General features: G+C 53.9%; 1 protein-coding gene across 1 annotated transcript; it reads right to left on the reverse strand.

Moving 5' to 3' along the window:
- Positions 1-81: 81 nt before the first annotated feature.
- Positions 82-17,495, reverse strand: Pear1 (platelet endothelial aggregation receptor 1). The gene is given in 23 exon segments (XM_050118791.1): positions 82-1,302; positions 1,663-1,908; positions 1,998-2,072; positions 2,223-2,346; positions 2,431-2,519; positions 2,663-2,875; positions 3,001-3,129; positions 3,235-3,363; positions 4,419-4,544; positions 4,679-4,825; positions 4,913-5,015; positions 5,107-5,270; positions 6,008-6,128; positions 6,207-6,381; positions 6,596-6,808; positions 6,896-7,032; positions 7,240-7,360; positions 7,821-8,064; positions 8,190-8,282; positions 8,863-8,963; positions 9,618-9,722; positions 10,244-10,405; positions 17,293-17,495. Coding segments are annotated over 22 exon segments (3,105 nt in total). The 5' UTR covers positions 10,342-10,405; positions 17,293-17,495; the 3' UTR covers positions 82-1,150.
- Positions 17,496-24,997: the final 7,502 nt, after the last annotated feature.

Consider the following 24,997-nt stretch of genomic DNA (forward strand, 5'->3'; position numbering starts at 1 on the left):
CTCCAAACTAGGTTCTGAGGGACACTGAGAACACAAGTATAGTATTTACCACAGCTATCACTGGTACTGTCATTCAGCCACTAAGCTTTTAAAGGAACATTTATTGACTAACATGCACCAAGGAAAAACAGCAGTGAGCATAAACAGTACTCCTGCCACTAGGGGGAGGCAGAGGCTAATCTAGTGATGTGGTCATCACATCTGAGTGCAGACTGAGCCCCGCCCCCACCTCCTGTAACCTGTGACACACACCTTTAAACACAGCATTTAAGAGGCACAGGCAGAAAGACCTCTAAGTTCAAGGCCAACCTAATCTACATAGTGAGTTCCAGGACAGCCAGGCTTACATAGTGAGACAATGTTTCAAAAACAAAACAAGCCCAAACCCTGCCTGGCACCATTCTCGCCTTCTACAGGTGCATGAAGAAGCATCCGTAGCTATGAAGAGAGAAGAGGAGTGGGGCCGGCACTCTGTGGGATATGTGAAAGACAAGAGTCGACAGATAACACAGGACCTAGGCTGAACTCAGATGTGCCTGTCCCTGGGGGAGGAAGAAGGATACCAGGTAGCCTTTACTCCAGAAAAGAGAGAAAGCAGACAAAAAGAGGTAGGCTGCAGGGCCATTGAGGCACAGGAAGTTTGTGTGTAGCCCAAGAAGTACCAGGAAGATAAACACCACAGGCAGGGCGCAATCCTCTGAGCAAAACATGGAGGATTACCAAGTAAAGGGTGAACAGGTAGTGAGGGTCTGCTGTTGGAGCCAGTTAAGATTGAAGTCTGGCTACCCGGGAAGCACAGAAGGCAGAACTGTGCCTGGCACCGGTCTGAAGCCAACCAGATGCAGACACAGTCCCGCCTGGTATATATACAGAAAAGGTACCCAACACATATTTTTAAAATCAGTCTGAAATCAGATGATATACAACAACATTCAGCCCACCAATGATGTCCACAGAGCCTTGGGGATTCAAGGAACTGTGGGAAGGGAAAAGGGAGTTAGATGGTTTGTCAACTTGTGTCTCCCTTGGTGGAAGCTGAAGGCCGACATTAGTCTCTCTGCTCACTTCATCAAATGTGCTTTTTCGTGGTCTGCCGGTCCAGTCCCTCTCCTGGCAGGGTATACAGGCACTGCCCCATGCAGTGCTGACTTCAGCGGTCCTGGCGCCGAGGTGGAGGTGATGGCGGATGCCGTACCGGAGGCAAATCATAGTGTCCAGGGATGTGGCTGTTCTTGGGCGAGTCATAGTGGCCAGGAGGCAGGCCTGGAGGAAGAGGGGGCGTGGAGCCCACAGACTCTTCATCTGAAGAAAGAGAGGAAAGGATGAGTTAACTCCTCGAGGCGTTCCTTGGCTCTCCCTACCCTGTCCACCTCAAAGGATATGAAGACACTGTCCCACAACTCAGTCTCACTTTTCTAGATGCTAATTCTACCTCTCTGGTGCTAAACAAGCACCATCTCTAATACTCAACCTTCAGGTGAGGAACAGACTCGAAGAAGCAGGGCAACTCTCTGAGTGTCATGCCTGGTTTGAGGTCAAGCCACCGAAAGGCTGAATCTTGCCGAATCGTGCCACTATCTTCTTCTCTCCCTTCCCCTTCTCCCTTCCTGCTTCCCATGTTCCAGTGCCCTGTAGCCCCTGCTGGGGGCAGGGAGGGCTCACTATGGCTCAAGAGGCTGGGCTGCTCATAGGTGCCACTGTCTCTCTGTGGCTGCTGTTGCCGCTGCTGGCGGTCCAGAAGATGAAGGGGCTGCCTGGGAGGAGACGCTGATGGGGGGCCTTTCATTTCCACATAGCTGCTTTCTCGAGGTTCCCCAGGCAGGCCAGGCAGATCTCTGATGGTAGCATAGGGATTCTCACTGCTCAGGGACATAACGCTTGCCCCCAGTCCCTCTTCCGAGGTGGGACCTAAGGATCAAGGAAGGAAATCAGGCTTCTTAGAGGCACCGGCTCCTTGACCCAGCTTCCCTTCCCTTCCTTGTCTCTGTGCTCCATACCTTTAGGACAAAATAGTCCTCAGCCGTTCCTGTGGCTATAGCTACAGCTATAGCTTCGGTCCAGGTGGCCGGAGCCTGAGGAAAATCAAACAAAAGTCAGACCTCTGGTCCCCTTCCAGGCATCTTCCGGATCTAGGCTCTTCCCCCACCCCAACCCCACCAAGATGATCCAGCAGGTGAGGCTGCACACATCCACCTCCTCAGCCTCTGTCTCCAAGCACCTACATCTGTCATGGGGCTCTCGTCGGTGCTTCCAATCAGCGGGCAGTGTAGCATGGTTATCACGTCCATGGGTTCTGCCTGCTCGCTCAGATGCCTGAGAGCTGGCAAAGAGCTGACTGCCTGGAACCTGATGCGGGACAGTGCCTCAGGGAGAGTACAGGGTTGAGGCTTTCACCCACACCCAGAACACACCCCCCCCCAAGGCACTGACCTTGTTAGGGGGTGGGGGGTTAGGAGAACACTGGGACAGTGTGTGGTAGCTAGGGTTGGAGTAGTAGTGACTGTAGCTCGGAGAGACATCTGCAGGACAAACATCAGGCCAGGACAGCAGCAGTGTGACCCCCCCCCCCGACTCCCTCCATCCTTCCCACACACACATCCCATGGGGAACAGGCAGCAGCACCCCACTGCCTATCATTCACTTAAGCACAACCCTAGCTCACCTGGCATGACGTAATCTGAGCCATCCAGCCTCCCAGAGCTGTAAGCCACTGCCAAGTGCTCATGTTCCTTTCCCTTCTGCCAATGGCGGTAGCTGATGAACAGAGCTACCAGAGCCACCACAAGGGTCCCCAGTACGGCAATGCCAATCACTGCACCCAGTGAATTATGGGTCACAGGAGAGGTGGGCATTATGGTGGAGGACTCCTGGCTTCCTGTGAGATAAAGTGGGCACTGAGACGGGCACCTCGGTTCTACTAGTGAATGTGGGTGCATTTGAAGGAAGAAAGAGACGGTATGAGGACCCTGGGTTGTAGAACTTTGGAGTCCAAGAACTTACCAATCCTGCAGGGTGCACCACTGTGTCCTGGGGGACAGACACAGGCCCCAGTCTCTGGGTGGCACCTCTCTCCAGGGCCACACTGGCATAGCTGGGAGCAGTTGACACCAAATACTCCTGGAGGGCAGCCTGGAGAGAACCAAGGGGGCAAGCAGGGGTCACAGAGCCGGCAAACTGCAGCCTCCTCTTGGATAGGGCTATGGTACGCTCAGGGAGTTAGCTCTCTGTTGGTACCTTCCAGGCAGTAGGGTCCAGTCCAGCCTGCAGTGCAGGCACAGCTCCCATCCTGGGGTTGGCAGGTTCCACCATGATGACACTGACAGGGTTGGGAGCATTTGAGTCCCCAGAGTCCTGGGGGACATGCTGCAGGAGACAAGGGCTGTCAGGCAGGGCCAAGCCACCCCCTCTGCATGAACGCTCAGGCCTCAGTATCTCTGAAGTCTTGAGCTTGGCCTTTTCTTGGTCCTAAGGCTCTGAAGGGCATCTACACACCGGTGGCCGGGATGCTCATTTCCAGCCATCTTGGCCCACTATCCACTCCCTAACAGCCATTTCAGAACAATGTCCCCAGTGCTAGGAACCAGAGCTTCTCAGCAGCCCATGGAGGGCTCAGCACTAGGCTTGGTTTTTGTTTTCAAACATCTGCCTCCTGCCAGGGTATTGGGATTACAGCCTAATACATTATCTGTGTGTGATCCTAGCAAATCATCTAACAGTAGACACTGCTGAACTCTAGGCAGAAAACACAACAACAATCCAAATACTTCACCGAGAGCACTTGAGGCCCTGGCAGAAGTACAGTCAGCCGTCTCTGGGCAGCAGCTCCCTCTGAAACATGCTTCTGCTGCCCAGACCACTCATCTCTTTATCATATAGTTATGTGGGAGATGACACAGTCAACACAGTGTGAGAAAGAGATAAAACAGCCACGGCTGCTGGGGGAAGGAGACCCATGTTCCAGTCACCAGTCCCACGCAGGCAAACAAACTAGACTCGGCGGATTATAGAAAAGGAATGAACATTTGTGTAGGAGAAAGATATATTAGGGGGCATGATGGGGAGTGGGATTTCATCAAGACTCATAGCATATATGTATGAAATTTTCAAAGAATAAATTAATAGTTTATATATTGATATTTTAAAGGAAGAGAAAATAAGAATATGTCCAAGAGGGAACTTTATGAGATTTGCTGTTCCCAGGTTCTGGAGAGGCAGACACCTTTCCCTCTGACCTGTTCACTGCTGCATCCTCCACCCAAACCAGTTCCCAGTAGGAAAGTGATGGCAGAATTTCTCCTATTGTACAGATAACCAAGGTGAGTGGGGGGGGCCTTCTGCCCAGAGCCAGGAGACTGAGGTTCCACGCTCAGCCACCCAAAGCAGCAGGCTCTCCCGCTCACACACAAGCCACTACGTACACTCAGAGCAGTCAGAGCCTGTCCAGCCTGCCAGGCAGTAGCAGGTCCCGTCCGAAGGGTGGCAGGAAGAGTGGTTGTTGCACTTGCAGGGTACACAGCGTTTGCCATAGCGACCAGGCTGGCAGGCTGGGGAAAGGGGTGCCTGGTGACTTGGGGGCCTTGAGCAGGGTCTCCCTCCCACCTTCCCCTGGATTAACTGTCCTGGAGATGGGAGTCAGCGACAGAAGCCAAGGGGTGGGGTGGGGTACAGGGAGCCTCACGCCTCTGGCAGGAGGGGCCTCGGAACCCTGGTACACACACACAGTTGCCATTTTCAGGTACACAAGTACCCCCATTTTTGCAGGTGCAAGTATTGCTGCAGTTGGCCCCCCAAAAGCCCTCTGGGCAAGGCAGGTGGCAGCGTGTGCCTGTAGGAGACAAGTAAGGGTCACCTCCTGTGGAGTACACTCCCAACTCCACAGCAGACCTGAGACCCAGACACCCAGAACACTCACCCATCCAGCCAGCCTGACATCGGCAGTGTCCATGAACAGGGTCACAGCCATCAGAGTGGTCACAGTCACAGACACTGGCACACCCGTCACCGAACTGCCCTTTCTTGGAGAATAAATGGAGGGGAGAGCAGGCCAGTCAGCTGAGGGGTGCTGTGCACTCCCCTCCCCCAGGCAGGTGGACTGTGATCACCCACCGGGCAGGGAAACTGGCAACGAGCTCCATGCCACCCAGGAGTACAAGTACAAGCTCCAGTCTGGGGACTGCAGACTCCCCCATGGGCACACTGACAACTGGTATTGCAACTGAAGCCCCAGGTGCCAGGGGGACAGGGCACAGAGCAGTTACCACGCTGCCAACCTAGAGGAGACAAGAAGGAATACACTGGGCATGGGTCATGCCAGCTTTATGCTGTGAGCTGGGCATGAGAAAACACATGAACACAGTTCAAAGACTCCCACTGATGCAGCTCAGCCATCAACAGTGTCTTCTCTCCCACCTCCTGTCTCCCCTACAGAACAGAGGCTGGTAACAAACTCAAGCTCACAGTGGACCCCACCAGGCCATCTTGGGGTAACAGGGAGAAATGGGGGCTGAAGACTTGATACTTGGCTAAGTCTGATACCACTGGATTTGAATTCAGCCTAAGGGCTGCCAACGTGCCACAGTGCTAGCCTTTGTAAGGCCTCGCTGGCTCAGTCAGGGTCTTTTCTATAGAATGGAGGGTGAGGTGCTTGGCACAGAGCTATCTTTTGGTCTGCACCTTTAAAGGAAAGTATGACCTTTGTAGAAAAAAAAAAAAAAGCAAAATGACTAGGGCATTTTGGCTGTGATTCCAGCACTCCAGAGGCTGAGACAGGATGGGTGCTTGGACTTTGAGTCTATCCTGGGCTATATATTGTCTCAAAAAAAAAAAAAAGATAGGAAAGGGAGAAGGGGAGGACAGGACAGGGAGAATGAGAAGGGACAAAGAAAGAAAGTGTTCTAGCAGGAACTACCCTGAATCCGTTCCCACAAGCCCACTTCCAATAAGTTTTGCCCTGGTAGTGCTTTCTTCACACCCCACCTCCACCCCGCCGTTCCCAAAGGTCCATTACCTTCCTTGCAAATGCACGTGCCGTCGATGGGGGAGCAGGCGATGGCATTTTCGCAGGAGCAGTGGGAAGAGCAGTTGATCCCAAAAGTGTCCGGTGGACATAGGTTAGCGCAGTGAGGTCCCTGAAAGCAGAGGGCCACGTGAGCGGAGGTCGAGCCCCACCCCGCCCCTCCTTTCCCCTTGGTGGGCCACAGCCTCACCGTGTAGCCGGGTGCGCACCGGCAGAGGCCGCTGTCTGCAAGGCAGACGCCACCGTGCAGACAAAGGCAGTGCTCCTGGCAGCCTGGCCCGTGCGTGTCCTGTGGGCAGCTCTCGTTGCAGTGTAGGCCCGCCCAGCCTGGCTGGCAAGCGCACTCGCCGTGCATAGGGTGGCAACTGTGGGCGTAGGAGGGGACACAAGCATCTGAGCCGTTTACAGAGGTCCTTTCCTCTGCAGAGCCCGATCAGGGAGCAAAGAGGCTCCGCGGGACCCAGGCCCTCCCCAAACCTCTCCCCGATCCTTCTGTGACTTCGATGCCACCCTTCCCTATACACTGGTGCTGTTTCTCTGGTGGCTCTAAAACAAGAACCAGTCTCCCTCAGAGCCCACCTCAGACTGTGTTCTGGGTCGCAAGTGCAGGGTTCCTGGCAGCTGAGACCATAGAAGCCATCTGGACAGAGGCGCTCAGTGCAGCGGTCGCCTGTGAAGCCATGTTCACACAGACAAGCGCCATTGGCAGGAAAGCAGCGGGCACCAGGAGCGCAGTCGCAGGTCTCAGCACAGTCTTGCCCGAAGCGGCCCACGGGGCACTCTTCATGGCACCTAGGTGCCGGGTTAAGTGCGGCTGTATAAACTGGGCTCCTCCACCTCCTCCTGGTCCACCCCAGTTCCCTGGAGCCACATGCTCACCGATCTCCAATGTAGCCAGGAGCACAGTGGCACTGCCCAGTAAACCGGTCACAGAGGCCACCGTTGTGGCAGCGACATTCATGAGTACAGTTGGGTCCATGGAAACCCTCCGGGCAGGGGAGGGAACAGATGTCACCCTGTGAGTGAGTGAGTGAGTGAAAACTCATTAATCCCCTTCTTATGGCCACAGGCTAGTAGAAACCCTCATATGCTAAGAGCCCTCAAACCTCTCCAGGGTCCTGAGAGGCCATCTCAAAAAATCCTGTCTCACAGCCCTGTCTAGAGCCACCCTCGTTATTCTCTTGGGAATCCCAACTCCATGCACACAGTTCCACCCTTCATACCATCCAGCCCGGTGGACAGCTGCAGTAGCCTTGGGCGACCTGGAAAACACCTCCATTTTGGCAAGGACTGCTTCTGGGGCAGAAGAAGCCAGCAGTGCCCTGTGAACAGGGCACATTACAGCTGTGGAACAGGGGTGAGGTCAGAGTGTCATCAGGAAGAACCTTCAGCTGGCCCTCTTTTCTCCCCAAGGCTGGCTACCTGCACAGGAGGAATCTCTGAGGCAGGTAAATGCCAAGGGCACCCTGATATCAGCAGATGGGAGAGCAGGAGGTGTAGCGGCAAGCAGGCTCCTACACCCCTTCACCCCAGCTCAGGTGGTCCCCTCTTGGCAACTGCTCTGACTATAGTTTTTCTACTCTGCCGAGCTCAACATCCCAACCCTGTCTGCATGTAGCCTTGCAAGCAGGTGTGCCCAGGTCCTCAACAGCCTCACCTGACGACATCCCCACACACACACTTGCTCATGCTGTGATTATGGCAGCTGTTTAGCTGGGACCCAGAAGAGCAGGACTGAGATCTTAGTCTCTCAACTCCACCATTTCCTCACATATGGTCCTGTGTCTATGACCTCATCACACACCTGGGTCCTGTTCTCCCTGGGGGGCAGAAGCAGGCTCCATTCAGGGCATCACAGGAAGCCCCATGGCAATGGCAACCGAACTGGCAGGCAGGACCATAGTGGCCAGGAGGGCAAGGCTGAAGGCAGTTGGGGGGCTGTAGGCCAGAGGGGCAGAAGCATGCCCCACTCTTGGGATCACAGGAACTACTGTTGCCACAGTGACAGTGCTTGTCACACCGTGGTCCCCACACCCCTGGGGCACACTCTGTGAAACAGAACGGAAGGGAGTTACCAGGCACTTAGCCCCTCTCCTCCACCACGTCTCCAGAAAAGGCAGGTAGCAGCAACGGACTCAGATAAAAAGCCATCCCCGGGTCACCAACCACTTACCACTGGAACAGTCGTCACCCCGCCAGCCTGGTGCACACTGGCACCTGTTAGGAGCCACACAACGACCGTGGACACACTCCTGGGCACAGAGTGCTGGCCAGAAAATGGATGAGTGAGAAGAATCCCTCCATCCCACCCTCCCACCTTTGATCTAGGAAGCCAGAGCCTCCCATGTGAGGGGCCTGCAGGTCCTCAAGCATCAGCTCTGTCTGAGATGAAGACCTGGGAAGCAACCCCAGGGGTCATAGGCTCCCTGAGTCCTTCCTGTATACATGTTTAAACATCTTGTTGGGAAATGGTGAATTCTCAAGTGGTAGTTGGATGGAGATGTGGTCAGAAAGGGTAGGGGCTGAGGTGAGGGCTAAGTCAGGCTGGGAAACTGGCCTGCAGGGACTAGTGACAGAGCTGGTGACAGGGTCAGAAGGTGGCAGGGCCCCTCTAAGGACAGACTCACAAGATGCTAGGGAACAAGAGACAATAGCAAAGTCTCCCCAGTCTCCACTTCCAGCCCCTCTTCTAAGCCTGCTACAACTCCAGCAACAGCTACTGGCCAACGGGAAACCTGAAGGAGTGGACAGTAGCAACCCACCCACCATACCCCTTCCTAGGGCAGGGAAAAACCCAAACAGATGGGGTCCAGTCCATTCCTACCCTGACCCAACTCAAGACTCACGAACACAGGCTCCACTGCTCTCATAGTAACCCCCACAGCACTGCAGGCGTGGGCGCGAGTCCGTCTTCACCACCTGACGGTACACAGTCCGATACACAACCCTGCAGTGGCCCAGGAGGTGGTGGCCATCAGTGCTCTTAGCTGAGACCCTGGCTGCCCCACCTCTGCCCCCCACCCCCATCACACCTCAGTGAGGCACCAGAGGGATCAGAAGGTGACCTCTCTGCCCCACATGAGCCTCAGCTTCACGGGCCATAGGAGTACCCACCACGGACAGAGTATCCTCTAAGCACCAAAGGTTCTGAGAGGGGCCAGACCTCGACCAGCTAGTGACTTTTTTTTTTTAAGTGATTCAAATTTAATGTGAGTTTTCGTGCAAAGAGTGACCTAAGTGTTGGTTTGATGGCATATGCCATGGTACAGTCGGAAGTCAATGTTTCCTTTCAGAACGTGGTCTGAATTCATATTAGAATTTCAACAAAGCACCATCTGCTGCTGAGACACAGTGGTGTTGTTTGTGATTGACTGGTTGGTTAGTTGGTAGTTGGGTTGTTTGGCTAGTTGGTTAGTTGGTCAGTCGGTTCATTGGTTTTATAGATACAAAGGTTTGCTCCAACTGTCTCAGATGTCTGCCGATACCACTTTCCATCAGTGAACACTTTAAATCCCTGTGGCCCTCTCATGTGCGGGTCACAGCTCACTGTTCCTTCAGGGACAGCAGCAGCTAGTGACTCTTCTAAGGACAAAGCACTCACGTGGGCTGAGGACAGGTGTGGGGGTCCTCCCAGGGCCTGTCACAGGACTCCGTGGGCAGCAGGCTAAAGGGGCGTAAGTGGGACTCCTTCGTGGTAGTGGTGAAGCTGTGGGGTGAGAACAGTTCAGAGCCTGAGCGCAGGGTCCAGGCTTCCAGTGGAGAGAACCCAAACACCCCAGTATCTGGACTTCCTTACCCTACGCCCCACCCAGCTTGTCTAGAGGCTCCTTCTAAAACTGGAATGTGCTGGGGCCCCTCCCACCCTAGCTCACCATTTCTCATCCTGAGGGCCACAGGCTTCTCCACACACACTCTCACAAGTGCACAAACGCACGCACCTGCCAGTGTGGGAAGACTGAACTTGATTGTTCAACCTTGACCCAGCTGGCAGCAATGAATGAAGCACTTCCGGCTAACTTCTGCCCTGGGCCCTGTTTTCCAGTCCTATCCCTACCTCAGTCAGCTCTTCTGCTCCCTCCCACAGGGATCCAGAGACAAGGACAGGTCAAAATCCAGTTCAGAGATAGGACAGAGACGGAGATAAGGGCAGAGCTGGGGAGGCCAGAAACAGACTCCTCGGAGGAGTCACTTGTCCGGGACAAGCATCAAGCTTGGGGCCCTTCTCACCTTTCCCAAAAGGTACAGACATTGGGATCATTGGAGTTGAGAGGTTGGGTCAGACCCAGGCCTAAGGCCAGGAGGAGGAGCCGCAGAAGTGGCCGCATTGCAGAGGCCTGCAGTAGGGCACACAGCAGCTGAACAGTGCAGCCAGCAGCCCAGAGGACGCACCTGTAAAAATGCAAGCAGTAGGCATGCTGAAGAGACCAGCCCACTGCCTCCTCAGTCCTCTGGTCCACATGGCAGGACTCCAGCTCCCCCAGAACCCCAGAAAAGTCTCCTAAGCACCACTTGTGTGGCTCCAGTTTGCTAGCACACCAATTCCAGCCCTACTTATTCCTGGAACTCTGTACCACTTTGCTTTTTTGTCTGCTACCTGACAACTCCACACCCCACCACCCCATCCCTGAACACACTCACACACACACACACACACACACACACACACACACACAGGTTGGCCACATATTCATCTCTTTTAGAGCCTCCTGGTACCGTTCACTACACGTCAATTTCTAGTGTCACTTGATCACCCCCTAGCCTAGCAAATAAATACTAAGGACCCTGAAAAGTGGCCACAGTATGAGACTGGGACCCAAAAAGGGGGTTCTAAGGGAAGCCAACTTGGGCTCAGTCCAAGAGAACTTTCGAATGGCCGGGACGGTTCCCTATCAAATGCCAGTTTCCATCACTGTGTGTGGGCAGATGGGAGTCCAAGCCACTGAATGAAGAACTGTCAGCAGGCTCTTGCCATGGGCAATGACAATAGGGCCTCAGCTGGGTGACCACACAGCCACTGGTATGCTTCAAGGGTCAATTTCCACCTTTCTCTGACAGCTCAAGGAGCCTAGGCCCCACCCCAAAAGTGGGAAGAGTCAGGACCCCTTGGGATGAGTCCTCCTCTGACTGCCTAGGCTCAGGAAAAGCTGACAGGCCCCCCTCTGTGTCTGCATTTCTAAAGCTTGCCCAGGCTCCCTGCTCTACTCTCCAGAGATACCCACATCTGCTTGTCATTACTTCCCTGAGAAGAGAGGTCACCGGCCCCTTGCACCCCTGAGTATCTCTGGAATGCTTGCTGCAGCCCCACCCCTGGCCCCCCACCAACATATTCTGGCTGATCATGATTCTCTCTGCTCAGCCAGGGCACCTTCTTTCCTAACTGAACCCCAACTTCCTGCAGTGGCCCATGCCCAGCTTTAACCCCCTAACAGTTGCATTTTCCCTTCATCCTCTTCACTCCATGTTACGCCACCCAGAAAGAACTCCCAGCTCCTTCCATGGGTCAGAGACACTACACCTCACACCTCCCCGGGGCCCAGCCAAACCCCTAGTCTTCTCAGCCACTGCTCACTTGACCAGGTAACTCACCAGTGATGCCAGCATGGGCCTGGGAAGCCAGAAGACGTCCAGGGGATCCCAGTGCTCAGGATCTAGACTCTTGAGAGAGGAAACCCAGTTGCTGGCTGGAAGTGTGGCTCCACCCCACGCTACTATCCTGTCAGGTGTGACGGGGCCCCATTTAGCTGGCTTGGCTACTGGGCTGGTATTGTGGCCTTGGGGAGATGGGTCAAGGGAACAGTGCTAAGCCCTGTGCCGAGGGAGCCACACCATAGTCGGAGGCACCGCTGCTACCCACGACCTGATCCAGTGAGAACCACCAAACATGTTCCCACCCTACAAAGTCGGTTCCTTCTCCCACGGCACCCAAACCATCTCCTCCAGCCTTGCCCGACTCAGTGCCCACCAACAGGGCTGGTTCAAACTGGACCAAGCTACTTTCCCCACTCCCCCAAGAGTGTTCCTCAGCCAGGGCTCTCCACATCTCTGTCCCTACTCTGAGTTTGTTCCACACTCGTCTAGTCAGAATGCAGGCTCACCTGTGAGATCACCTATGGGCCTGTCTATTCCTAGCTTGGTTTGGTGGGTGGAGCCCATAGCAGGAAGACTGACTTAAGGTGAAAGTAGTTTGGCTGCATAATACTTCCCAGTGTCACCTGCCCTTACCTCCAGGCCAGAAATATCAAGTGCTGTCCCATCTCCCCGTTCAGTTCAGCTGGGGGCTCAGGACAGTCCTGCACAGAACAGGGGTGCAGGATTACGGGAGATGCCGAACTGCAGTTCTGCTGGGATGCTAGTTGACTGGAGACTGCCTATACCTTCCCTCCTCCCAAAGGCCTTCAGGGTGGGGCCCGCACTGCGGAGGAAGCTTCAGCTGCTCTGTCTAGGGCTAGAAGCCAAGGTGGGGTCAGCAGAGACCAGTGGGTGGACAATAGGAAAGGGAGATGGGGGAGAGGGGATCTGAGCAGAAAGCAGAAGGGTTTTACCTGACCATTCCCAGCCTCTAAAGCTGGCTTCCGGCGGGGCGGGGAGGGGATTAGGGGTGACTGGTGCACCTGATGCCTGTCCCTCTGAGCCTCCAGCTCCTCTCGAGTTCCAGACTCTATGAGTATACACCTATCAAGGGGCTTAGTCCTACATTACTGGGTCCTTGCCCCAGGAGACTCCTCTTGGGCCCCCTCTGCTCAACTTTTATCTCCCACCAAGTCTTTGTTTTCACAAAGGGCTTTTCCTCACAGCCAGGCAAAATGTGAGCCTGTATTGTTCTGAGATGGGTCAAGCGGAGAGAGTGACTTCCATCACGGAAAATGCTGCTATCCAGTCCACAGAGGAGGAAGCAGACTCAGTAAACATAGGAACCTGCCCAAGACCCACAGTCAGGGGTGGCAGAAAAGGGATCCAGACTCCAGCAGCAGCAGCAGAGGCCTCTCAACAATTCTGTTTCAGGTTGGAAATAAGAAGCCCAGGGGCTCGATATCTTTACAGCTTTAGTTATGGAGTGCGAAGCTGGCCAGGGACCGGAGCCGCCAAGGGAAGGAAGGGAAGGCTGCCACCAGAACCAGATCAGAGGCGTGGGAACTGCGCTCCCGCCAGCCCGAAGGCAGTCAAAACGAACAACTTTTCTCTCCCACCTCCACATGCAAATTGCTGGGCTCTCGGCCAGGCCCAGCTCCATTTCCTGCCTACAAGGCTGCAAGCTACATTCCTGCCTCTCAGCCTCCAAGTCCCACTGGGCCCTGGCCTGTTCCCTCTCCAAGAGCCCCTCTACCCTCACTGTACCCCAGCCTCTGGGAGAAGGAAGTGAATCTAGGGCCTCTGGGAGCTGGTAACCAGAAAACAGCAAATGGAAATGACGGGAGTAAGACGCAGGAATTGGCCCTTTTACCCCAGCTCTGGGGAAGGGTGGCGTACTCTGCCACAAGGTTACTGTAAATTTTAAATGGTGACACTCTTGGGCCAATCTGTAACACCCATGCTCCATCCATGTCAGTTGTGCCCGACATCCACAGGACCCGTGCATTCATTCGTCCTTTTCTTTTTTTTTTTTTTTTTTCTGAAGAACCCCATGATGATCCAGGAATAAACAAGGTTGAAAATGCTGACGGGGAGAAAGAGTGGAGGGGGAGGGCCGGAACCTGATCCCCAGAATGTCGGCTGTCTGCCAGGTGCATCTTCAAGCTAGAGTCAGTACCAGGGCAGGGTCCCTGAATTCCTGCCCCTCTCAGCAGCGGTGCCAACCCCGACTCCCTAATCTCCCCCTTTTTGCAGTCCGAGTGTCTAGTCCTGACCTTGTCACAAGCAGTGTGACTTTGGTTATAGCACTTGAGACCCCTGAGCCTCCATCCATATCAGCCTCCCTAATCACCAGGACTGTTTAAACCTGGCATGGTTTTTACACCCCTTTTCATTAGCACTTTTCCCTTCCGTTGCTTGCCTGGTCAGAGTCTTCTGCATGTCAAGACTGTCATGTACAACTGAGTCCACACAATGTCTTCTGCCCCCCAAAAGGGACAGATGCATGGCAACCACACTATCATGCAGCTTAGCTAGATGTTGAATGGGCACTTGAGTCCCCCCTTCTCTGTGCCCTTTCCTGAGCTGCCTTTGCCACTGAGACACACGGATGTAGTGAGACCCCAGCCCACACCTCCACATTCTCCCCCAAAAGCTCTGGCTCTGCCAGCGGCACCTGCCCAGCAGCGCCTCACACCAAGGTCTGCACAAGCACAGAGCCCCTCCCAGCCCAGCCCAGCCAGGCTCCAGCACACCAGGCATGTGGGCATGTCTGCCGGATGGAGGAACAGGAAACCTGAGCGAGGCCAACTGGAGGCTGGGGCAACAGGAGCGGGACAGGGGTGAGAGGCTGGCCTGCTGCTGGCTCAGGAAACGCGGCCAGAGAGGCTGCTCTAGGCCTTGTTTACGCATCAGGAAATAGAGAACCAGCAGGGATTCTGACTCACGACCTAAGGCTGTCCCACTGCAGCCCTGGACAACACCTGGGCTACCTTTTCACTGAGGAGAAAGTAGGGAGGGTCCCCTAAAATGAGTGGCCCAAGGGCTTGTCTGGCCACCAGACTGGGATGAGAGTAGCTTCCCCACTGGCTGCCTTCCTTGCTGCCACCCAGAGATTATCTTCAGAAATTATAATTCTGGCAGGGCTAGGCAGCTTTTTCTTATAATTCCAACACTCAGGGGGTTGAGGTAGGAGGATAATTTATTCTGAGCTACATATAGAGTGAGCTGGTATCAATTAATAATAATGATAATAAATAAAACCACATAGTACAGCTCTGCTCTGCCACTGCCCCGCCCCCGCCCCCGCCTCCTGTGAGTCTCCATCGCAGGAAGGCCAGCTATACCACACATCTAGTCTTGTGACAGCCACTGACGTTAACAGCCCCACATGCCTCTCAGCAGGCAACCATCTCTGATCAAGCTTCCTCCGAATGTCCAGTTGCCCCGTGGCTTCAAGAGCAGCCTCCGCCAAGAAGTTCCCAGTACTCAAGACTCACCTTCCCTCCCTGTCCTGCAGAATTAATGGCCATGGCTCCCATGGCCCAAAGGAGTTCTGGTTATTTTTCCTGAGTCTGTTTGTGCCACCTGGCTGCAAGTGGGATGATCCCCTGGCACACGGGGATGACCTAGCTAAAGTCAGTACCTGTGTCTGTCCTCTAAGAGCAAGTAGAGCTAACCCAGACTCTAGGAGCTGTCAGCAGAACACTGCAGTCTAGGATGGGGCTGAGGGGCTCTGTGGCAAACACATCTCCCCACCGCTTTCTCAGTCTTCCACCCTGGACAACACCAACATCCATTGGCATGGACCCATGTTTCCTCCCAGCTCAGCCCAGGGCCACAGTGGGCTCTCACTGGTCTGGGCTTGCCTGGTGGTGCTGGAAGCAGAACCGTGGTCCTTGAGCATGCTAGACAAGTGCTGCACCACTGAGCTACCCTGCCTGCTCATCACACTTATCCAAGGCTGTCTGCCACCGTGCCAGCCAGCACAGCAGGCAGACATGGAACCGAGTACAGGCCCCCCTTAGCTCCCACTCAGCCCCCCAGATACAGTGCCGTGAAGATGGCTCCACACCTGCCACACCCAGGGTTGGCCTCCAAGCTCCCAGATGATGAGAGCACAGAAATGCAGGGCGCTGAGTTGTCTTGCATGTAGATGGACTAGATGTGAGTCCTCAGCCTGGATCTTGGTGCCACAGATCCTTCAAACACAGGGCTGAGTCCCAGATGCCCTTCTGTGGGTGCGGGCAGCCACAGGAAGAAGCCCACACTCAGGATCCCGCCTACGCGCAGGCCTTGAGGAACTGTCCTAGGAAGGTGGGCGATTGGCCCTCCATCACACATGCCTCCAGAGCACAGCAGGGGCTGGCCCAGGCCTGCACACCTTGTATGCCCCTCCTTCCACCACTGTGGCTCCTCTCAGTCTCTCCTAGACGCACAGTTCTCTCCCTGGGCCTTGTCCCACCAGTCTGTATGTCCGTGTTGTGTCTATCTACCCCCTCTCCTCCTGCCTTTCTGCCAGCTGTCCCCACACAGAGCACCACCCTGCACCCCACCGCTGTGGCAGCCATCTTGGGTGCCTGGGGAGGGTTTCCTCTCCTGGGAAAGTCTGATAGGGTATGCTGGAGTGGCGCGGAGAAGAAGTCAACCCTCCTACTTTACCCCCTCTGAGAAGAAAAAGGCAAGCAGGGACTTTGGAAGATGCCGTCTGTTGGAGAACAGAAAGGGGCAGACTTTTGGGCGGGTGGGAGGCCTGTCCACACCCATCAACCCGTAGACACACAGTTATACTCTGGGGTGGACGTGGGTTTGGAGAACAGCCTCCATAGGCAGGGGTTGAGAACTGACCCCTTATCCGGCTCTGCCTGGAGCTGAGGCTTGGCTGAGCCTGGGAACTTCAGCCAGCACATGCTGTTCCTATCTCTTGGGACTAGGGTCACAGTCCCCAGCTGGGGCAGCAGGCACTACTAAAACACCAAATCAGGGAGTCATGAGTCCATGGCTAGAGGCTGGAAATATGAAGGAGAGGTGAGGGGGGCCTTACTGGAGCTTGGGCTTGTAGGCTCCAGGACCACCATCTGCCTGACGATGGGCCCACATCGTTCAGACAGAGCCTTCAGACACCATAGGTGCCTATGGCTGACTTCTCTCCTACAAGGTGGAGAAGGACTTGCAAATCTACAAATACTGAGCAGGTCTCTTTCCAGGAGACATGTTTACCTCAGCTATCAGCTACAGGAGGAAACAGGCACGGTGTTTTCATAGTCCTCCAGAAAGAAGAAATTGAGGGCTGGAGAGAAGGCAAACGTTTAGGGCGACTTTTCAGGGCTTCAGTACCACCAAGGTTCTAGCAAACTTCACACTGGAATCCAGGACTTCCAGGCTGCCCTCCCCTGGCTGGGGTTCCTAATCCTCACAACCACAAAAGCTTTCCTTTCCACATAGGTGGATCTCTCTCTCTCTCTCTCTCTCTCTCTCTCTCTCTCTCTCTCTCTCCCTCCCTCCCTCCCTCCCTCCCTCTCTCCCTCCCTCCCTTCCTCCCTCCTCCCTCTCTCTGAGCGTCTGTGTGTCTGTCTCTATCTCCTATCTCCTTTCTTTTCACTTAGACGGCTCGCACTCCCTCCACCCCATCTTCTTTCTGCTCAGCTCTCTGCGCCTAGTTTCATCCCGGGGGTCTCAGGCTCCAGAGCCCAGGACTGGGTACTCACCTGCCTCGGAACTCGGAGCTCGATGTAGTGTGTGCACCGACGGGTCCGCTAGCCGACGGAGGGAGCCGGCTGCATGGGCAGGAAGGGGGTGGGCCTGGGCCCGGGCCCAGGCAGGAAGTCCGCGCGGGGAGGCTGGAGCCGGGCCGGGTGGGGTCAGGCCTCCGCACGCTTGTCTGTGAAGTGGACGAGGAGAGCCGCCCAACGTGACAGGCTTACGACCGACCGGCCCTGGCTCCCGGCGTTGCTGTCCACCCGACGCCCCTCTTTTCCTGCCCGGCGGCTCCCTCTGGCGGCCCTCTAGGGAGAGGCACCCCCGACCTCTATCAAGAGGTCCAGGCAAGGCTCTGAGCCGGTCTCCACCAGATTGCACCTAAGAACCCAGCCACCTACCGTAGCCAGGGCTCAAAGCAAAGACAATTTGGGTTTTTGGGGTGTGGCTCATGCTACAGGTCCTGGGTTGAATTCTCAGCAGCAGGGCCACTTAATAAAAAGGAGCTCAATTGGCTTGAAAATTATTGTTCTAAAATTTTATTGTGGCAAAATATACATATCCTTCCAACAACTGTTAAGCAAACAGTTCAGTGGCATTAAGTATTTCAACATGGGTGCAACTTTTGGTTCTATCGATTTCCAGAGCTTTTCCCTCATCCTGATCTGAACCATCCCTGATCCTGCAAACCATCGTGAAGTCAGATGATGATAGCTCAGCTCAGTCTTCGCCCCTCCACATCTAGCTGACTTCACTTAGCCTGGTGTTTTATTAGTTTAGACAAGTGTGCTCATCGGTGTAACTACCATCCCAATAAAAGCATGCTTTAAAATGTCCATCTCTGGCTGGGCATTGGTGGCGCACACCTTTAATCTCAGCTCTTGGGAGGCAGAGGCAGGCGGATCTCTGTGAATTTGAGGTCAACCTGCTCTACAAAGCAAGTTCCAGGACAGTTAGGGCTATTACACAGAGAAATCCTGTCTCAAAAAAAAAAAAAAAAAACCGTCCATCTCTGAAGATAGTGAGGTGGCGCAGGAGGTAAAGGCACTTGCCACCAGACTTGATGACCTGTGTTTGACCCCAGGGGCCAACATGGTAGAAGGTGAGAATCTCAAAAGTTCCCAGAGACCACAGGAACACCATGGCAAATATCCTCTCCCCGTTACAACATAAATAAATATAATATTTTAAAAGACCATCTCCCCCAGTTTACCTGCCCTTCTCTGCAAGAATGATCCAAATTTTGATTTGTTTTCTGTCACTGTGGATTTTTTCTAGAATTTTTGTATAAATGAAATCATATGTGTGTACTCACTAATGGCCTTTTCTTCTGGGCCACCAACCGGTTCCCAAATGATGACACAGAGACTTGTTATTGGTTTTGAATGCTTGGCCTTGGCTTAGCTCCTTTCTTGCTAGATCTTATAACTTAACCTGTTTCTCTTCATCTATGTTTTGCTTTGAGTTTTTTTTTCCTTTTCTTTCTTTCTTGCTGTCTCTGTCTGGCTGACTGATGGCTGCCTGAATTCTGGCCCCAGGCATGACCCTCTCTCTCTCCTCCTCTCTCACTCTTCCCTCTGAAGCCTAGATTTCTCCTCCTCTTTATTCTATCAGCCTGCCAGCCCCACCAATCCTTTCTCCTACTTAGCTGTTGGTCATTCAGCTTTTTATTAGACCAATCAGTGCCTTGGGCAGGCAAGGTGAAACAGACACAGCGCATCTTCCCATATTTAAACACAATCCTTACATCATTAAACAAATAAGAAACACACCTTCACACAGTTAAAGTAATATTCTGTAGCATAAACAAATGGAACACATCTTTGCCCAGCTAAAATAATATTCCACAACATGTGTCCTCCTTCTGTCCCTCACCACAAGGCTTCTGGTCCCACACAGCTCTAGGTGTGGCAGCTCTAGGTGTAACTAGCTATCACGGCCCCTGATAACACTGGGCCTTTTACAGCTGGAACTACCACAGCTAGGTACTGAGAGTCTGCATGCACAGGTCCCGTGTGGCCTCACAGTCGCTGACCCCGGTAGCTGTTGTGACCTGACAGTTACTGGTTCTTGGGTATTGTGGTTTCAAGTCCCTTGTGTATCATATTTGCTGAGATTATTTTTATGTGGATAATCAAGCCAAGAGTCAGGCAATGCTGCTTAGTAGTTGTTCTTTGTTTTTGTTTTTGTTTTTGTTTTTTTTTATGGCAGGTTTTTTGTTTTATTTTGATTTGGTTTGGTTTTGGTTTTTCAAGACAGGATTTCTCTGTGTAGTCCCGGCTGACCTGGAACTAGCTCTGTAGACCAGGCTGACCTCAAACTCACAGAGCCTTCCTAGTGCTGGGATTAAAGGCCTTCGCCACCACCACCCACATAGTTGCTGTTTTGATGGTAAACTGCTGAACTCAGGTGCACTGGATGGTACCAATGTTTTGGGAAGGAAACACAAGGTTGGACTTTGATTCCACTAAATGTCCAGCAGGGGGCAATAGAAACCGACGCATGGCTCAAGGGCAGGCAGCAGAAAACCTGAGTTCCAGTGGCCTTGGAAGTAAACTGCACCTCAGTGACAGCGGAAGAGACTGCTGTGCAGAGAAGAAGTGAACTGCACGTGGTTCAAATTCACTCCGCATTCCGCTCCGAGCCATCGCTCGGGGGGCCACACTGGCCCACATCCCATTCCTGCTAAGAAAGTTCAGCAGTTGGGCCCCAGTCACAGCAGACTGCCTTCTAAATACCACATTTACCCGACTAGCGCTTCGTCCAGCCCTCAGCCAGGGCCCTTAGGACAGCAGTAGGTGATGGTGAATGCAGAAACACAGAACTGGCCAAAGGGCCACGAATATGTGAAGTATTAGACCCAACAGGGAGCAATGCAGAAGGGGGGCAGACAGAACCCACAGTAAAAAGGGGTCTAGATGGGACAAGACTGTTGCACACGTGAGCTCAGCACTTCCTGGAGGAGCTGTCGTTAGCTCCAGTGTGTAGACACCGGTGTCACCCTTGCCACTGCGGAACTTCCCACCCCCCATCAGCGAATGACTCCAGCTAAACTCAGTGGCTCAGGGGAGGGAGGGGCTGAGGGAGAGGAATAGGCAGTGAAAATACATAAGCATCTGAAACTGACAAAAATGGGGGGTTTGAATACCTGCACCTACCTCCCATTCCCACTTTGTTGTTTGTTTTTGTTTTGTTTTCAAGACGGGGCTTCTCGTAGCTTTGGAACCTTCCCTGGAACTCACTCTGTAGACCAGGCTGGCCTTGAACTCACAGAGATCCGCCTGCCTCTGCCTCCCAAGTGCTGGGATTAAAGGTGTGCACCACTGCCTGGTCCCCACCCCACTTTTACTGAAGCCTTCTCTCGAACAGGGTGGAAGACTGATATGTGAAGGTCTTCTCTGACCCACACCGACACCCACCCACACCCACACAACAACGATAACCCTCTGCACAGAGAGGCTTGTTATGTAACAAGGATGGTGATGGTGGTGTTAAAGACAGATGTCAGAGCCAAACTTGCAGGAACCTCTCAGGCCACAGTAAAGCTACTGGAGTTTGCTCTGTGCGGGATGAGAAGCCATTGGAATAGCTTGACCAGAGGCAGGGCTGGTCCCTACAAGGAACACTGCTGTGCTGAGAACAGGCTGTAGGGAGATGTGGAACCCAGGAGCCCAGTGAAGCGTCTGCTCTGCTCAGGGATAAGAGCTGCTGAGGAGCCAGGGCTGGACGCCTCCCCCTCCTCAGTGGGAGTAGTCTTACAGGGAGTCCGAGAGGTATTTGCCTTGCAGGAAGTTTGCTCAGAACCTCTCAACTCTCAGGGAAGGTTCCGTGATAGAGCTCAGGGAAGACACTGTGGGTGGAGACCAGGCTGTCCCACTGTCTTCCGATGCTGAGGGTGGAGACCAGGCTGTCCCACTGTCTTCTGATGGATGCTGAGGGTGGAGACCAGGCTGTCCCACTGTCTTCCGATGCTGTGGGTGGAGACCAGGCTGTCCCACTGTCTTCTCACTCAGTTTTGCTCACAAGGATGAAAGGTCACCCTTTCTAGCATACAGTTCTGTGTTCTCAGAGCTCCCAGAGATGTGACAGCAAACACGAAAGCAGAGGGAGAGAGTGCCTCTGATACCCAGCGCGCACGCGTCAGGTTGGCACTGGCCAGCCTGGCCTTCCAAGGAGCAGAGAGGGCTGCTCAGGAAGGCCCTGTGGGAGGAAGCATACTGGCTGCTCACTCTTCTTTCCAGCCAGTCCCTCATAAACACCTGGCTACATCTGACAATGGCAAGGGTAAGCTTTGCCCTTGCAGAGGAGGCCAGCTGACTCCCCACATCCTACTGAGGTCAAATCCACACTTTTCAGTCTGCCCCCAGGTTCCAGCCCTGCCTGTCCCTGCTCTGCTTCTGCCTCCTGCCAGCTTGCCTGGCACTCAACTTCCTCACCTTCACCCTCCACTCCAGCTGCAATCACAGCACACCCCCTGCGTGAATAATTGGGGCTGATTTAGGGGCTATCAGGGGAAGGGGGGCTAATGGAGCTTGTGGGGGGCACCCTGGTGAGGGGAAGGTTGAAAGGCAATTAGCTGGACAGGCGGCCTGGGAGTCACCTAATGTTACTGTCTGCAGGAAGGGCTAGTGGGGGCCATGGAAGGAGGGGTGGCTTGCTTCACCCCCACCTACACCCAGAGATAGATTTGAACTCAAGGAGAGATCTGCCACTTCCTCGACAGGAAAATCAAGGATACACCAAGAGGGAGTTCCAGGAAATTATGGCAGGGTGTAGGGGTAGAAGTGGGGCTCTGTGGAGAAGGCAGGAAACTGAGAAAGGAGTCAGGGGTTCCTGCTGCTCCACAACACACACACACACACACACACACACACACACACACACACACTGGCCCAGTTGAACCTGATCCCTCGCTGGGGACTGGGGACTAGCTCCTGATTAATACCAACATTAGCCCTGAACATTCACTGTCCAGCCTCCCATCATTAATTACCTCCTCTCCCAGCCCAGAAGATGGGAAACCAGCTCCTCTGGGGCAGAGAAGTGAGCGTCTGAATCCCTGAGCAGAAGAACGCCAGGCCCTTCTCGTCCAAGGTAAAGGGAGGGTGGGAGGGAAAAGTTTGGTTCTTACCCTCCATCTTACCCTAGGTATCTCCCTCTCTCAGCCTCCAGCACACACCCACAGGGGGCTGCTGGAGAAGGTGGGTCTGATACTTAAGACCTCCTGGCCTAAGATGGCAGGAATGTGCAAAGCTCTAGGTGGAGAGACGAGACTGTACCAACCACTTATAGGGCATCCCATGCAAATAGAAAGCCGGACACTCAGGCCAGAGTTACTCCCCCATGACACGGGACAGACTGCCTTGGGGGCAGGTAAGGGCTCAGGACAGCTGGGAATCTGCCACCTAATCTCTTCCGCAGCTAGAAGTATGCTCACAATAGTCCAGTAGCAGAGCCAAGCCCTGCGCCCCTCAGCTTCCCTGCCCCATCTCCCCAGAGCTCGCACTCCCAAACCGTGTCTCTAGTGTCAGCCTTTGACCAGACCTAGTGTGGCTGCCATTCCAGAAGAAGGGGTGGGGGCTATGTGGGATCTTTCTGCGCCCCTCCCAACACCTCCATGCACCCCATTATAAGACCAAATGGGCCTGGAGACCCAGCAATCAATATCCCTCAAAGATGAAGACACTAATAACTTTATCCCTCTTGTCCTCCACTTCTCCCTCGCATTAGCCCTGACCACAGGCCCCAGGCAGCTGAGACCTGCTGTGGGCAGGCCTGGAGCTGAGTAACCCTTCAAATCCAAGTGAGAGGCACAAACATGGACTGCAGGAAGAGTTTTCTGACACTTGGAACAGCAGGCTACAGGGGAAGGGATCAACGTCCTAGTTCACTGTCCATTCTGACATCTCTATTAACTGTCAGAGACCTGACTTGATCAGTAAAGGGACCATAACCCAGAAACACCTTCATGAGGTACCAATGAACAGGTAATCAGGAGAGACATTCCTGCTAGGAGATCCAGGGAGGGTTTTTTTTTTTTTTTAAGATTTATTTATTTATTAGGTATACAGTGTTCTGTCTGCATGTGTGCCTGCAGGCCAGAAGAGACGCCAGATCTCATTACAGATGATTGTGAGTCACTGTGTGGTTGCTGGGAATTGAACTCAGGACCTCTGGAAGAGCAGCCAGTGCTCTCAACTGCTGAGCCATCTCTCCAGGCGTGAGATCCAGGGAGTTTAAGAGCTGGTGCGAAGAAGACAGTGGGCCTGGGGTTGAGCTCTGTTCTCCACTCCCCGACAGACGCCACAGTTCCCCACACCTCACAACTCCACTCTGAAGCAATTTCAGGTAGAGGGGAAGGTTAGGACTGGGGCCAAAAGTGTTTCTTCTCAAACACTGCAGTCCTCAGGATACCTGCTCATACTCAGGATGGGATGGTTTACCATCCTGAATACTATCAGGGCCCAGATGGGTCCCCAAGGCCTGAGACAGGCCAGAGAGAGGAAGAAAGAGGAGAAAATGAGGAGGAAAGAACACGGACATAGGAACAGTACATCCCTACTGGGCGCTGGCTGGAGGGCGGGCCCCAACAGCCTCCCAGCACCCCTGGAGGGCTCCGCTCTTATTTATTATCTATCCCCATTTAACAGATGACACTAGGGACAGAAATGCCAAGTGACATTACACCAGTAAATGGCAGAACTAACCTAGAAGTTTACCTACCTGGGTACATAACCCAGTAAGGAGAGGAAGGGCTCAGCTTAGGGGGGACTCTGGATTCTGCCCTGCTGGCCTCTACTGGTTTGGCCTGCAGCTACAGCCTCCTGCCGTCACTTTTGGCAGCTCTCCATTCTTCACAGCTGGGAGGCGGTGGAAAGTTCAGAACATGCAGCCAATGCATACCCTGCCGCAGGTGCCTGGGTAGCCTGCACAGCAGCAGGACAGGAGGCTAGAACCCAGGGGCCCTGAGTCCCTGCTTCTCTAGTATCTGCCCTCTAGATGGCTGCCCAACACTGAGTAGCCATCCAAGGCCACGAAGAATATGACAAGCTCCCTCCAACTGCCACTTAGAGCCCCAGCACCTGTCCTCAGTCTGAGGGACACAGACTGAGGGATACACTCCCAGCAGCCCTAGAAACCTGCCTACAAGGTCCGGGAAGTCTGGCAGCTTCTCTAGCCTCTTTCTGGGAATCCAGCTCTGAGAAAGCTGGAGAACCCCAAGTTCCCCAGAGATCTGTCCCAGGACTGGAGACCTAAGGGGCCACTACCTTGACAACTACCTTTTCCTCTCCAGAGCAGGAGTGACTGAGAGTAAGCCTGGTTCCTCTGCTCAGTTCTCCAAATACCCCAGCCTCTCTCGGAGCCTCCCTTCCAGCCAACACAGCTCTTATCTGAAGAGGAAATGGAGGGAGGGGCTAACACTGCCCTCTGGCCCCAGGTTGCTATCTCAATCTCAATCCCCCCAAAACCCCCAGGGCCCCATTCTACCCATCTTCTTGTAGCTATCCATCTCAGCTGGTGCTCGGCCCCTGGGACTGAGGGCAGCTAATGGACTTGGCACAGCCAGGAGGTAATTAACAGAAAGGGGGCAGGGGCCACAGTGGGACAAGGACATTGTTAATGGCAATGGGACCCAGCAGTAATGGAAAGCTGTGCTGTTTGTATGTGCTCACATGCGCATGCCTCCATCCAGACCAGCACTGTGGACAGCGGCTG

Source organism: Alexandromys fortis, unplaced genomic scaffold (assembly GCF_014885135.2).
Source record: "Alexandromys fortis isolate MF-2015 unplaced genomic scaffold, M_Fortis_MF-2015_v1.1 scaffold_152, whole genome shotgun sequence".
Lineage (NCBI taxonomy): Eukaryota > Metazoa > Chordata > Mammalia > Rodentia > Cricetidae > Alexandromys > Alexandromys fortis.